The sequence below is a fragment of the Tachyglossus aculeatus genome, chromosome X4, assembly GCF_015852505.1.
Source record: "Tachyglossus aculeatus isolate mTacAcu1 chromosome X4, mTacAcu1.pri, whole genome shotgun sequence".
NCBI lineage: Eukaryota > Metazoa > Chordata > Mammalia > Monotremata > Tachyglossidae > Tachyglossus > Tachyglossus aculeatus.
This window is the reverse complement of record NC_052098.1, coordinates 14,528,815-14,544,241: the sequence shown is the minus strand read 5'-3', so window position 1 is coordinate 14,544,241 and position 15,427 is coordinate 14,528,815. Positions and strand designations below refer to the sequence as shown.

At 41.1% G+C, this 15,427-nt stretch overlaps 1 protein-coding gene across 1 annotated transcript in view; it reads left to right on the top strand.

Annotated features, from left to right (window-relative positions):
* The window catches only part of LOC119947926 (COBW domain-containing protein 2-like), a 42,157-nt gene that overhangs the window by 7,393 nt on the left and 19,337 nt on the right, over window positions 1-15,427 (top strand). Inside the window, 4 exon segments of the mRNA XM_038769581.1 lie at window positions 2,499-2,595; window positions 4,994-5,085; window positions 8,045-8,104; window positions 11,037-11,074. Of these exon segments, the coding sequence (XP_038625509.1) occupies window positions 2,499-2,595; window positions 4,994-5,085; window positions 8,045-8,104; window positions 11,037-11,074 (287 nt within the window).

Sequence of the window (15,427 nt, the reverse complement as noted above, 5' to 3'; positions counted from 1 at the left end):
TGTGTGCAGAGCATTGTACTAAGCACTTGGAAGAGTACAATACAGCAAGAAACAGACACATTTCATGCCTACAACAAGCTTACAGTCTAGAGTGGGGGAGACAGACATCAGTACAGATAAATAAATTACAGATATATACATAAATGCTGTGGGGCTGGGAGGGCGGAAGAGCAATTACACTTATTTAGGAATATAATAAAGTTAATAAAATTGTTGAAGAAAAGTTGAGAAAGAAAAGACACCGGAAATTCGAATTTTTTCCCCTAGAAAGAGGACCTAGTAGTAATAGTATTTATTGAGTGCCCACTGGCTGCAATATGCTTTACGAAGCATTTGGTGAGTACAAAACAGAAAAGTGAGATGATTCCGGTCCACAAGGAGCTAATACTTTTAGACTGTGAGCCCCTTTTAGACTGTGAGCCCACTGTCGGGTAGGGACTGTCTCTATTTGTTGCCAATTTGTACTTCCCTAGCGCTTAGTACAGTGCTCTGCACATAGTAAGCGCTCAATAAATACGATTGATGATGATGATGATAATACTCTAATGGGGGAGATAGACATAGAAATATTTGCAAAGTATCAAAATAAGTAATTGAATGTACAATTGGATATACAAAAGTGTTCAGGATGGGTACAAGCAAGTGCATAAATTCTGGCAACGGCTGATGGGTTTTTCTGACATGAGGTGCCAGGAACTGAATGGGGAGGTTTGTTGAAGGAGGAGGGATCATAGGAGGGCATATAATGAAGGGAGCATTGTGGTCTGTCGGATTTGGGGAGGGAGGGAGCCAGCGAGCGAGCTCGAGGCCAGGACAGCAGTGTAGGAGAGGGATGAAAATAGGAGAAGTGAAAAGGAGGTACATTTGGAATGAGGGCTTGAGAGGTGTGACAAGAGTGATCTAGGGAGTAGCAGGTGAAGAGAACAGATGTTTAAAATGAAGCAAGTTGGTGGAGGGCTATGAAGCCAAGAGAGAGGAGTTTTTGCTTGATGCAGAGAGATGTGGGAAGCCAGTGGAGGAATGGAGAGGTGTCTTGAGTGATAGCCTTGGGTTTGTACTGTTGAAGGACGTGTTATTCGCCCCACCTGCAGCCCCACAGCACTTAGAATCATTCATTCAATCGTATTTATTGAGCACTTACTGTGTGCAGAGCACTGTACTAAGTGCTTGGGAAGTACAAGTTGGCAACATATAGAGACGGTCCCTACCCAACAACGGGCTCACGGTCTAGAAGGGGGAGACAGACAACAAAACGAAATATGTAGACAGCTGTCAAAATTGTCAGAACACATAGACTTATATGTAGCATGGCCTAGTGGCAAGAACACGGGCTTGGGGGTCAGAGATCGTGGGTTCTAATCCCGGCTCTGCCACTTGTCTGCTGTGTGATCATGGGCAGGTCACTTAATTTCTCTGTGCCTCAGTTACCTCATCTGTAAAATGGAGATTAAGACTGTGAGCTCCAAGTGGGACAATCCGATTACCTTGTATCTACCTTAGTGCTTAGAACAGTGCTTGGCACATAGGAAGCACTTAACAAATACCATACCATATATACTTATCTGTAATTTATTTTAATGCCTGTCTCCCCCCTCTAGACTGTGAGCTCCTTGTGGCAGGGAACATGTCCACCAACTATGTTGTGTTGTACTCTCCCAAGCGCTTAGTTCAGTGCCCTTCAACCAATCAATGGTATTTATTGAGTGCTTACTGTGTTCAGAGCACTGTACTAAGCACTTGGGAGAGTACTGAACAATAGAGTTGGTAGCTGTGTTTCCTGCCCACAAAGAGCTTACAGTCTAGAGGGGGGACACAGCCATTAAATTACAGATATGTACATAAGTGTTGGTAGTGGGGTGACTATCAAGTACTTAAGCGGTACAGATCCAAGTGCATAGGTGATGCAGAAGACAGAGGGAGTAGAGGAAAAGAGAGCTTAATCATGAAAGGCTTCTTGGAGGAGGTGTGATTTTAAGAGGGCTTTGAAGGTGGAGAGAGTGGTGGTCTGTCATATGAAGAGAGAGAGAGGATGAGAACTAGGGTGTTGACAGCAAGGAAAACAAGATCGCAGTATGGTGAGTAGATTGGCGTTAGAGGAGCAAAGCATGTGACCTGGGTTTGTAAGAAATCAGCAAGGTGAGATAGGAGGGGGGCAAGATGACTGAGTGCTTTAAAGCTGATGAGGCGTTTCTGTTTGATGTGGAGGTGGATAGGTAACCTCTGGAGGTTCTTGAGTGGGAAAACTTGGACTGAACGGTTTTTTTAGAAAAATGATCTAGGTAGCAGAGGGAAATATGGGCTACAATGGGGAGAGACCGTGCTCAATAAATACCTTTGATTGATGGATTGATAAGATGATCCATGTAGCAATGTGCAATATAGATTGGGGGTGAGGGCAGAGGCTGGAGGTAGGGAGACTAGCAAGGAGGTTATTGACCCTGAGCAGTTTAAAGGATGCTTCTTAAAGGATGCTTCTCTTCCTTGCTAATTTTTTCCAGGGAGTGCATTGGAGAAATCCTTAGCTGTTAGTCAAGATGGAGAACTCTATGAAGAATGGTTGGAACTCAGGAATGGCTGCCTCTGCTGCTCAGTAAAGTGAGGAATGCTTGTGTGTTTGTTTCACTCAAACATTTATATGCTTTTGGTACAGCCTGCTACTTTTCAGTTTCAACTTAACTGAAACTTTAAAAGTGTAAATAAAGGTCATTCTTTTTGCCTATAGCAGTGATGAAAATTAGTGGTATCAAAAGGGGCGGTGTATTTCTAGCTGTTTTTTGCTTTATGTCTGGTGCCCCAGTACTTGGGTGTGGGTTTATTACTTTTACTATCTTTATAAATGTAATCAAATATTGATGTTCATCTACTTGGGCGGGGGGTGGGGTGGGTACAATAATAGTTCAAAATATTTTATTTTCTTCAAAGTTTTCAACTTAAAATTTTGAAAGCAGGAGGCAGAATTATTGGAATGGAGACAGCGGGGGTTGAAGAAGGGAATGAGCATGGCCTAGTGGATAGAGCACGGGCCTGGGAGTCAGAAGGACTTGGGTTCTAATCCCGGCTCTGCCACATGTCTGCTGTGTGACCTTGGACAAGTCACTTTACTTCTCTGTGCCTCAGTTACCTCATCTGTCAAATGGGGATTGATTGTGAACCCCATGTGGGACATGGACTGTGTCTAACCTAATCAGCTTGTATCTACCCTAGCACTTAGTACAGTGCCTGGCACAGAGTAAGCACTTAGCAAGTACCATTAAAAAATCCAAATGTACTCATAAATTCCCTTCAAATGCCATCGAGTTGTTTCCTACCCATAGCGACTCTGTGGGCACACTCTCTTCAGAACGTCCCATCTTCTTTCATAAAGTTGTTCTGGTATGTGTAGCCATTGAATTCTTTTGGTAAAGATATGGAAATGGTTTACCATTGCCTTCTTCCACGCAGTAAAAACTTGTCTCTGCCATTGTCTTTGATCAGCATTTTGGTCACTTGATCATCTGCCTTTGACTCTTTCCTATGCTGCTGCTGCCCAGCACAGGTGAATCAACTTTGACGCTTCGGCTTAGACCTTTCCATTATGGGTAACCCTATGTGGTGTAGCTGTAAGCTTCATCTGCATACGCAAACACTCCTGCCACGATAAGACATCGATTCATAGGAGAGACTCATAAATTACAGGCAATTTTAGGCCCATCATACCTCTCATAAAGTATCCATTTTTTCACTTTTGAGATTTTTTATGTAACGAGAAGTTGAATATAAAAGCTGAGAGTTCTCTGTTTAAATAAAAACCATATAGGAAACAAAGGGTAAGGAGGAATAGCCACTTTGGAAGATAGAGAAATGTAAGCAGTGGAGGCCCCAGGCTTAGGTGCTAACACCTGTTTTATCTAACACATTCAGAAATGATCTGAAAGAAGGAGTGTGCAGTGAAATGTTCAAGATGCTCAAGATGGCAAAATGGCTTCCTATTGGGTATATACAGGATGCTCTCCAAGCTGAGTGAGAGGAGAGTGGTAGGTGAGCTTCAGTGTGAGCAATGCAGAGCAATGTACGTAGAGAAAAATAAACCAGCTATTACAAATGGTGAACTATCAGTGACAACTCAGGAAAAAAAAGAAACTTGAAGTCATTGCCAGCTGTTCTCTCAAATTATCGGTCCATTGTGCAGTGGCAAACCTAAAGGAATGGTATAGAAAACTAAACAGAAAGCATATGTCTGCCATTTTTATAAAATTACGAGGCTTCTATATCTGAAATACTGCATCTAGTATTGGCTGCTATGTCTTAGGGATGTAGTGGAGCTGAAAATATGTAGAGAAATGCAAGCCAACTCTGTACTTCTGTTCAACCAAAATGATCAGGGGAAGGAGCAGTTTCCATATGAGTATAGACTGGAATGATGGAAGGTGAGAAGAGGCATGATTAAAGTTTACAAATTCTTGATGGATGTGGACAAGGTGAACACCAAATTGTTGTTCATCAAAATCTCACCACAATCAGAGTGAGGCGATAACATCTTTAAGCTTCAGTGGGTAAGTTTTGGGTTTATTTGTTGTTGTTTTTTTAAGAAAAGCAGGAAAACCTTTTTCACACAGTGAATGAATGGTAAGCATATGGAATTCATTACCATGGAAAGTTGTAGCATGAAAGGGTTGGATGAATTAATAGATGAAAGGTTCATAGTAAGTTGTTACAGGAAAAAGTTGGACATGTTAGGACATTCTTTACCGTTTGGTTGGTTAAGACAGGCAACCATCATGGTGTTATTCCCACTGTTTTTTGGTGCCATTGTTGGAGACGGAACATTAGCGGTGACATACTGAGTGTGACCAGTGGTCCATCCAACCAATAACTCTGTATTAAGAAGAAGGTGATGAAAATTTGAAGATAAGTTCAAATTGTTTACAGACTTGAAGATTATTTTTGGTTTGCAAATGCTGTAAGTGTATCCTTAACTATTGTTCCAGTTCTTTCACTTTTCTTTTTAAAATAGAGACAATGGCCTGAAAGCTATTGAAAATTTGATGCAGAAGAAGGGAAAGTTTGACTACATACTGTTAGAAACTACTGGATTAGCAGATCCTGGTAAGATGCGGCACTGTTGTTAATAATGACTTCACGTGTTCGGGGCTTGAAAACGATTTCCAGTTTGCTCCAGGTAGGAATGCAGTGATACAGGGTCTTATATGGCTTTCAGGGCTTCAGTTTGGCTTCATGGTAGGTCTCGGAGCTGGAGCAGCACTGAGCCCTCATTTATTTTTCTTTGGTGAATACACTGCTCTAAAATATTGAACTTTAAGCGTCTATTCTGCAACAGATAGGTTAATGACCTGTAACTGTGGGGATCACAGTTATATATTATACTCTAACGATATTCCGTTGTTTTCTGTATAAGAGGTCGTTGTTTCAAATGTTTCGCAATGTGGTTTTTGTGTGTGATATTTACCTCAGAAGAATTAGTACATTAGGTCGTGAAACTTTATTAAAAGCAGTGACACACAACTTTACTTCCCGTTAATTAAAAACGTGTTTTTGTCCAAGAAAGTGAGGGAAATTCCTATTGGCAATTCAGTTGTTTCCCGTTTAGTAGACTGACACTCTCCCGTTCAAAGCTAAATAATTGTCATGGGAAAGTAATTTTCTTTAAAAGAAAGGACATTGATTCAGCCCATGTTACTCACAAATCCTATTTCAGTCAAATTGGAAAACTATTAAGCTTTTTGGGAAAAAATCAATAGATATCAGGAAACCATTAGATCTTGTGGCCCTTGCTATATCTTGCATGAGTAATCACTGTAAACAGCTGACAGGTATTTCAGTGTTGACACAGAGTGATGCTTGGGGGACCACATCTCGTCAGTTCAGGTGGACGGCTTTAGACATTGGAATGAGTTCAGTTATCATTGTTTTCTCCCCCGTGCTTCATTCTTTTAGACAGCCCTGTCACTAACTGGAGCTGTGATGCTTTGAAAAATAAAATACACTCCTTGCTATCAGTTTCTCCTCTCCTTTGTGTTGTGGCATTGGCTCCCATTAAATGGTTTTCTGTCGAAACAGAGTGTTATTTCTTATTCAGAAATATATATATATATATATTTATAATGAGTATTCCTAAGTGCCACAACTAATATTATGAAGGACTGTTAATGGTATGATGATGTGGAGGAGCCTTTTTGTGTTAGAGGTATTTTCCTTCTCAGAAATAGCAAGGATTTTTTTTCCTTGGCAGGTGATTTCAGGACCATTTCTTGCCAGGTTATAAAAGGAACACTTTCTAGTTGCTCTCTTCTCAGAAGTAAAACACATTATTTCTGAAGCATATGACCACCCATCTCAGGATAGACACAATAAAAATAAATACTGACAACGCTCGATTATCTGCATGAATGGAGAGGGGAAGTATCATGGATCATAAAAAGCAACAGAAATGGCAGAGCAGGAGGTGGCACCAGGACCTAAGTCATTGGAGGAGCCAGAGCTTGGCTAATGGAAGCCAGAGAGAGCCTTTGTTGTGGATGTAGGAGGTCAGAGGAAAGGTAGGCTTGCAACTTGTTAGAAGTTAAAAATTCTGCCGCAAACAATCCACAGAATTGATAATGTAAATAAGCCAGTGTTGATTACTCACATTTTACACACCTTGTCCATGTCTTCTTATTTCAGATGCATCTTTTATCCCAAGGTACTGTGTAAAATTTTTGGATAATCTGTAGGTGTATTTTGTTTGACTCTGGTTTTGTAGTCCCATAGATAATTGACTGTCTTTTCCGTTTTTGCCAATGGCAGAATCTCTTCATCCTTGGATTCCCAGTTTTGCCTTAAATCCACCCAGGGCAGACCTATCCTGCGGTGCCATTATAAGACTAAGTGTGAAGTAAGAAGCATTGTGGCCTAGTGGAAGGAGAACAGGCCCAGGAGTCAGAGGATCTGGGTTCTAATCCCAACTTCGCCACTTGCCTGCTGTGTGACCTTGGACAAGTCACTTAAATTTATGCCTCAGTTACCTCATCTGTAAAATGGGGATTAAGACTGTGAGCCCCTTGTGCAGTGTGGGACTGTGTCCAACCTCATTAGCTTGTATCTACCCCAGCATTTAGTTCAGTGCCTGGCACATAGTAAGTGCTTAACATGCCATTTACTTAAAAAAAAAAAAAAAAAAGAAAGAAAGGATAACATTTTGGGAGCCACCTCCTACTAGTGCTGCCTCCAGCCCTGTCTGGGAAACCTTAGTTGACATCACTGCACTCATTTAATTGACAGACTGAACCTACTTCTCCCCAGTTCCTTTGTTCTAACTTGTGATCTCATTGTGCCCAGTCCTACAACATCTGATTGATTGAGAGAATTTTATCTCTTATTTTCCTTTTTTTTGGCCCTGTTCTCTTTCAGCTCTCCTGCCACACTGTCTTGCCGGATGGCTTAAAATAAATTCAAATCTATTCCAAAATCTTGCCCAGTATCTAATTAGATATTCATGAACTCTGAAGCTTTAGAGAATGTGATAGTGAAGGAAAAGCAGAAAAGAATCTTTGGAAACTAGGTGATTCAGGAGAAGCCAAAAACGTTTGTCCCCTCCCCTTAAGGGTCAGTGGAGGCTAAGAGCAAAGTAAGAAAGAAAATATCCTTTTGCCACAGGGCTTGTGGAGCTCAGGTCAGAGGGATCTTTGTGTAGCTAAGTGTAAGCAAATAGTATTAATTATTAAAACAGGGCATACAAAGGAAACACCACGATAATGCTCCATATAGGAGAAAAATAGGATAACAATATTTGGGGTGCCTTCTGTTAACTTTACCCTGCTGGAGCCTAACAGTCATATAATGTGGGCAAAAATTGTCCACCAAGGGGAGAAGAAATCAAGGAGCTGTTTGGGGAACAAATACACTGAACTTACCCCTCCCTCAATCCCCCTTATTCCTGTGAGGGCTGTAGGGCTATAGAGATCACACCTAACTTGTAAATGGACTAGATTCAGTCAGGCACAGTACAAGATTGAAAATATTTTTGATTGTCTCCTTTATTATAACAAAATGTCTTAATGAATTTCAGGTGCCGTGGCGTCCATGTTTTGGGTTAATGCTGAATTAGGGAGTGACATCTATCTTGACGGTAAGGACACAAATTATAGTTGGCAGTTAAGTCCTCTGATTTTTTTTCCTAAGGAAAATGTCATTCACTAAGGTGAAAGGAGTCTACTCACTCACTCTATCAATTCAAGTAGAAAAAGGCAATAATCTAGGACCCTCCATTTTTATTTTATATGTATACTGGTGGTGGCATTAGTTACCAAAATTTCATAGCTAGACAGATGCTTCTTTTAGAAATGAAGTCAGTATTCAAGGCAGAATTCAAGAATGGTTCCCTAGCAGAATTACCCTTGCTCTTATCAAGGGTTAGGGATACAGGCGAACAGGACAGATACCAGGGAACAGATACTCTCCAAAGCCCAAATCTTCAGCTCTCAGGGAAGCCCCAGCAGCAGGTAAGAATAGAAACAACAGCTATTGCCACTGTCGCTATCGTAACCATGTGAATTACCATGGCTGGACGCTGGAGACGTGTAGAGTGGTGGTGGCGGCCAGATTGGCGGCAGCAGTTTATTCTTACTCGCTCCTTTTCCCATCGCCGCTCTTCTTACTTGACTCACTGGAAATCTTGGGTCTCCCAGAACCCAGAAAGAAGCAGCACCGCTGCAGCTGGGGGACACATAAGACTACAAACTCTGGCCACTGTTGTTGCCCCATCATGGCCTAGTGGAAGCAGCTTGGTCTAGTGGATAGAGCATGAGCCCGGGAGTCAGAAGGACCTGGGTTCTGATTCCCGCTCTGCCACTTGTCTGCTGCGTAACCTAGGGCAAATCATATAACTTCTCTGGGCCTCAGTTTCCTCATCTGTAAAATGGGGATTAAGACTGTGAGCCCAATGTGGAACAGGGACTGTGTTCAACCCAATTACCTGTATCTACCCCAGTGCTTAGTACAGTGCCTGGTACATGGTAGGCACTTAACAAATGCCACAATTATTATTAGTAGTAGTGTTATTACTGCAGCTGGGGTGTTCTTGCCCAGGGCCAGGAAGGGTTTACGTAAGAAGCAAGTATGCCCTTCCATACCCTCTCCTCCACAGCGAATTCACCGGGAGAGATTACGTTCATCCGAGCCACCGTTCCATTCAGCAGCGGTCCTTTTGGGTGACCGGGGCGGGGTGGGAATCTTTCCTCAAACCCACTCATATCTGCCATTGCACTTGTAGCCCCAATACTCTTCAATAAGTGGTGCTAGAAATACCATGGAGGATACATTTGCTTCAAGGAGAGGCTGGAAAAACAAATGGGTTGCCATTGGTGGTTCAGAATGGATCACTCCCCTCCTTAAGTCTCCAATGGCTATCCATTTCCCTCCACACCAAAAAAGAAGCTCCTGACCATTGGCTTCAAGGCTCTCTACCAGTTGTCTCCTTACATGACCACTTTGTACCCCTACTGTACCCCAACATGCACTCTTCACCCCCTTCAAATGAACCTTCTTACTCTATGCCTTGCCCTTGACTCTCCCATCTCTGATAATAATAATAATAATAATAATAATAATAATAATGGCATTTGTTAAGCGCTTACTATGTGCAGAGCACTGTTCTAAGCGCTGGGGGGATACATGGTGATCAGGTTGTCCCACGCGGGGCTCACAGTCTTAATCCCCATTTTACAGATGAGGTCACTGAGGCTAAGAGAAGTGAAGTGACTTGCCCAAGGTCACACAGCAGACATGTGGCAGAGTCGGGATACGAACCCATGACCTCTGACTCCAAAGGCCGTGCTCTTTCCACTGAGCCACGCTGCTTCTCTGATCCATTGCTTGTGCCCTTGCCTACCTGCAACTCCCTCCCCATTCAAGTATGCCAGAGTCCCACCTCCTTGAGGAGGCATTTGCCGGTTAATTTCCACTGCCATTGGTCAAGTCATCCTAATAGCTGATCTTAGTACTTAATGTGTAGATATTAGGCCATTAGTTCAGTGTTCTGCACGCAGTAAATGCTCAAGAAATACCCTTGATTGTATGTGTATTTTTCCTCTGTTACCACTGTATACATACAGTTAATGCCTACCTGTCTTCCCCCATTCGACTGTAAGCTCCTCAAGGATAGGGATTGTATCTTTTATTGTGTACTCTCCCAAGCACCTAGTACAATGCTCTGCATACAGTATTCATTCAATAAATTCCAGTGAATGGAGTTGGTCCCCTTTCCTCCGCATCACAGGGGAAGTAGAGAGCAGCATTGAGGGAAGGACTCAATAAGTGATCCCTTCCTTGTCTACTGAATGGGAAAGTTCCAATTTCCTGTGTTCCGCCTGCTCCGCATTCTTAAGTCTCCTAGAGAATTTGATTTGTCTTGATTTGTAGTGTTTGGAGATTTTTTTTCCTAGGAAAAAGCAGCATGGCCTAGTGGAAAGAACACTAATCCTAGCTTCAGCACTTGCCTTCTATGCAACCTTGGGCAAGTGGCTTAACATCTCTTTGCCTCGGTTTCCTCACCTGTAAAATGGAGATTAAATAGAGATGGAAGATACCTGTTCCGATTTTCTTATATTGTCTATACCCCCAATGCTTAGCACAGTTGTTGGCTCTTAGTAAGTGCTTAAATACTCTTATTATATTATTATTACTATTGTTATTATTAAGAAAAAACCTGGGGTTTCACATTTGCCCAGTAAGGGAATTATTGTGGCCACAAAGGTTTGGCTTCAATTGTCTTTTGGCAGGAGGAGGTAGATGTGTATTGTGTTTTAATGTGTTTAAATGTGTTTTAATGTTTAGTAAATCGAGGTTCATTTCTTCTGAAACTGTTTTGCTATAGCTGCACAAAAGACTAAGTTTAGCAAAAGAGACAAAAAAATCATATCTACTGGAGGCATTTTCACGGAACTAAAGGGAAGTGTGGGGTAGCGTTTATTTGAATTCTCAAATAATATTAGTCAAAATAGTTCATCTGGAATATTTTAAATAGAAGTGATCCTTTAATGTGCATTTTCATTGTTTTGCAGGTATCATATCTCTGGTGGATTCAAAATATGGACTTAAGGTAAGCACTTGGTACAGTGCCTTGCACACAGTAAGTGCACAATAAATGCCAGTGATTGGTTGAATACAACCGATTGAATGATTTTCTGCACCTGTGGTCCTATCCTGTAAATTTTGCTCTTGTATAAACCAAATTTAGGGTAATGGTAAAATTGTAAAATGCTCTATTGGTTTTGATAAAAGTATACTATAAAAGTTTTGATTTGAGAATTAACAATGCAGAATTTTCCTGCCTGGAGGCAGCATTGGATGTTGGTCTAGGAGTAGGAAAATTTAGGAAAGAAGAAATTTAAGTGGGATCCATGTGGGAACTTACATTTATAGGTATTGAACTTCTTAAAGGATCACTGTTTTTTGAAATCACTAGAACAGACACAGGAGCGGAAGGTCATTTAAGAGTATTAAAATAAAATTTCAAGGTCTAGAATTGATTTGTTTTATCCCCAGAATCACTTTACAGTAAAGCCTCTAAATCCTTGTGTATCTACTTTTAGAAATTCATTTCTTATATTGTGAAATGTTTGGTAACATTAAAATGTTTCTGGGATGCAGTAACACATTGGACTATGAATTTTTTCTAAGGGACCATTGTATAGTGCCAAAATATGTGTATTTTATAAAGAATTTGTGGTTCATTTTATTTGGGAGCCAGACTTTTTTCCCCTATTGAGTAATATTCCGTGACTGTTGGCTCAGACTGATATTTTATATGATAGACTATCTAGTTAGTCTTGCACTTATATTTTATAATTGTTTAAATTTACACATCTATGCCTTGAAGAAAGCAGAAAGCAACCATAGTAACTTTTGAATAATACAACCATCAACTACAGTAAACATTGAACACTTATGCTGTCCTGAGAAAACCTCTTAAATTAGTAAGTCAATATACCTGCATAAAACTGACACCATCAAGATCATAGAAACGTAGTGCTTTTTTTTCCAGTAGGACGCTGGATAAATAACTTTTGCTCTGTATACAGAATTTTCTAATGCATCCGATTCCTCCGGTTTCAAAGCTTGACCTCAGAAACTGCTTGTGATTCAAAGAATTCTGAGGCAATACAAGGAAAGACACTTGGATAATGGGCAGCAATTTAAGGGTGTCATGCTTCACGGACCCAGCTGATCACAAGTACGGCTGAGAAGTGGTACCCTTTGGCCAGCCAGCCAAATTGAAACTGAAGTGGTAATTGATATCATGGGCTATCACTCTAATAGGATTGTCACCTGGTGATCTGAAATATACATTTTTTAATCATGGGCAAATGATGGGACAACTTAAAATGACAGCTCTCTGCTCTTAGGAGCTGACACTCAGGCCACTGACATTGTTCCTTTCAGATCTACAAATCTGACAGCACTTAATGTAATAGAATCAATGAGTGGAGAGTTACACAGGAAAGGTCAAGGGAAAGGTTTCTTTCCCGTTCTCCTGTTATTGCACAAGCTGTTTAAACAATTCAGTCAGAAAACAGTTTGGATTGGAAAAAGCCAGGAAAATAAATAGACTGACATTATGCAATGACAGTTTTTTAAAGCTGAAGTAGGATTGGACATAAACCAACCCATTTAAAAGAACAGCGTCTGCTTTTTTAAAAAAAACTGACGCGCTTGACACCAAATTTATTTCTACTTTAGTCAACTGTGTTCTAAATAAGATTGGTTTTAAACTGATATGGCTCCTTATAGAAGGCTCAGTGTCTTGTCTGATAGGATAGAGGGAAAGATTGTGATCACAGTCCTCGCACTGTCACAGTCTCTGGACAAATTGTTTTCCCTCTGCTCTATTCTCTTTTGTTAAAGGGAAGTGATAGGTGAGCTAGGAACTGTAGCTTAGCCTTGTAGGGTGAGCTGCAAATGCTTTTCATCAGAGGCAAAATCCTAGCCTGTCTGTGAAGGTGGCAACCCTTCTTCAGGACACCCTAAAGGGCTTTCTCTCATGTCAATGATCTGAAATAATCAATAGCCCTAATGAGAAAACATCAAGCATTATACAAATGGCTTGATTTTTATCATAAAACCTTCTTATTGTGATTTTCCAAGATAGCATGCTGGAACTTCTGTAACATATGGTCATTGGATTGCAATATGAAAATCAGTTTAGACTCTTTTTTTTTTTTAAAGGGTATTTGTTAAGTGCTTACTATGCTCCAGGCACTGTACTAAGTGCTGGAGTAGATACAAGCTAATCAGGTCGGACATGGTCCATGTTCCACATGGGGCTCACTGTCTTAATCCCCATTTTACAGATGAGGTAACTGAGGCACAGAGAAGTGAAGTGATTTGCACAGGGTCACACAACTGACAAGTGGTGAAGCTGGGATTTGAACCCAGATACTTATGACTCCCGGGCCCATGCTCTAGCCACCAGGCCACGCTGCTTCCCTACCTCCATTTAGAAAATTATCATGCCATTAGGTTGGTGTGCCAAACCAAAGTTTGGAAGCATCTTGGCCTAGTGGCAAGAGAACGGGTTTGGGAGCCAGAGAATGTGGGTTCTAATCCCATCCCCGCCACTCGTCTGCTGTGTGACCTTGGGCAAGTCACTTAACTTCTCTGTGCCTCAGTTACCTCATTTGTAAGTGAGGATTGACTGTGAGCCCCACGTGGGACAACCTTGTATCTAACCCAGTACTTAGTAAGCGCTTAACAAATACCATAATTAATTTGCCCCAAAACTTTTAAAAGCAAAATATAGTAGTCACTGTCAGATGAAAAAAAAATTGGAAAATGGCTCACTTTTCTCAAGTTATGGAAGTGTATCCTAGTGAAAAGAGCACGAGACTTGGGGTCAGGACACTCAGGTTCTGGTCCCAGCTCCACCACTAGCCTGCTGCGTGACGCTGAGCAACCTCATTGAGTCTCAGTTTCCTCAAAAGTAAAATGGAGGTAAAATAAAATATAATTCCTGTGTGACTGTGTGGCTGTGTCCAATCTCATAAACTTGTATCTACTACAGTAAATGCTTAATAAATGATGTAATTATTATTACAGCCAAACTAGTGTTATAATATGCTACCTTAAGCGTTATTTAAGACAAAATTTGCACAGGTATCAATCAACCTTGAATTTCAAGTAATTCCAAAATCATCGCATTCTGTAAAAATAAAATATAGAGTATCTTTGGTTTGTGGAAAAGATGGTATTTGAATGCAGGGCACTTCAGAAAGTATAATAGAAGCAAAGGCCAAGATCCCAGAAATATAAAATTATAAATAATGGGAGCAGTAGGAAGAACAAGGCCCAACTAGAAAGTAAAGCTATTATGCCAGGATGAAATATCAGAATAAATATTTAAATGTACAATTGTACATTTATACAAACAATATATAAGTTCTAGGGGTTGACGAGCACATTGTAACAAGAATTTGTTGTATATTAACATTTATGCAGTAATGATGACTAATGTTGGATTAAATTTTAGCCATTTATAAATTATTTTTTGCAATTGCAATATTTCCTTGTGATTGTATGTTAGATGAGGAGGACTTTATCCTATTCATTTAGGAAACTGGCTAAAACCAATGATTTGCCTGTGGACTCATAATGGAGTTGTGTCATTCTAGCAAGATCATTGTGTGTTGCAGCATTGGCAATTAGTCACTGACATTTTTTGAGCGCTTACTGTGTGCAGAGCATTGTACTGAGCACGCAGGAGAGTAAAGTACAACAGAGCTGGTAGACCCGTTCCCTGCCCACAAGAAGCCTACAGTCCAGAGGGGGAGACAAGCATTAAAATAAATGAATTATGGTTATGTCCGCATAAGTGCTGTAGGGCTGAAGGTGGGTGAGAAACCTCCTGTCGCAGCCAATTCTCTATGTCACAGTTGGCTATTGTCAGGGGCGGGAAGGTAGGGGAGGGCATTTGTGTTATGGGGAGACCATGATCCCCCAAACCTGAAACAGAGTGGGTTGTGGGCAGGGTCAGAAGGCATAGCAATTAGGGCCAGAGAGCAGGGGGAGGGTGGGGAAAAAAAATACCGCTTAATTGACGGTTACTGTGACCTAGGCAATTGGTGACAACAGGTTTCTTGCTTGGTGGAGTAGCGTGGTCTTTGGAGGAGCAGGTTGGCTAACAAAAAGAACATGAACCTGGGAGTCAAAGGTCTGGGGTTCTGATCCTGGCTCTGCCACTTGCCTGCGGTGTGACCTAAGGCAAGGCATTTAACTTCTCTGTGCCTCAGTTTCCTCATATGTTAAATGGGGATCCAATACCTGTTTCCCCTCCTACTTAAACTGTGAGGCCCATGTGGGAGAGGGACTCTGTCTGAACTGATGATCTTGCATCTACCCCAGTGCTTAGTTCAGTGGTTGGTACGTAGTAAGCACTTAACAAATACCACAATTATTA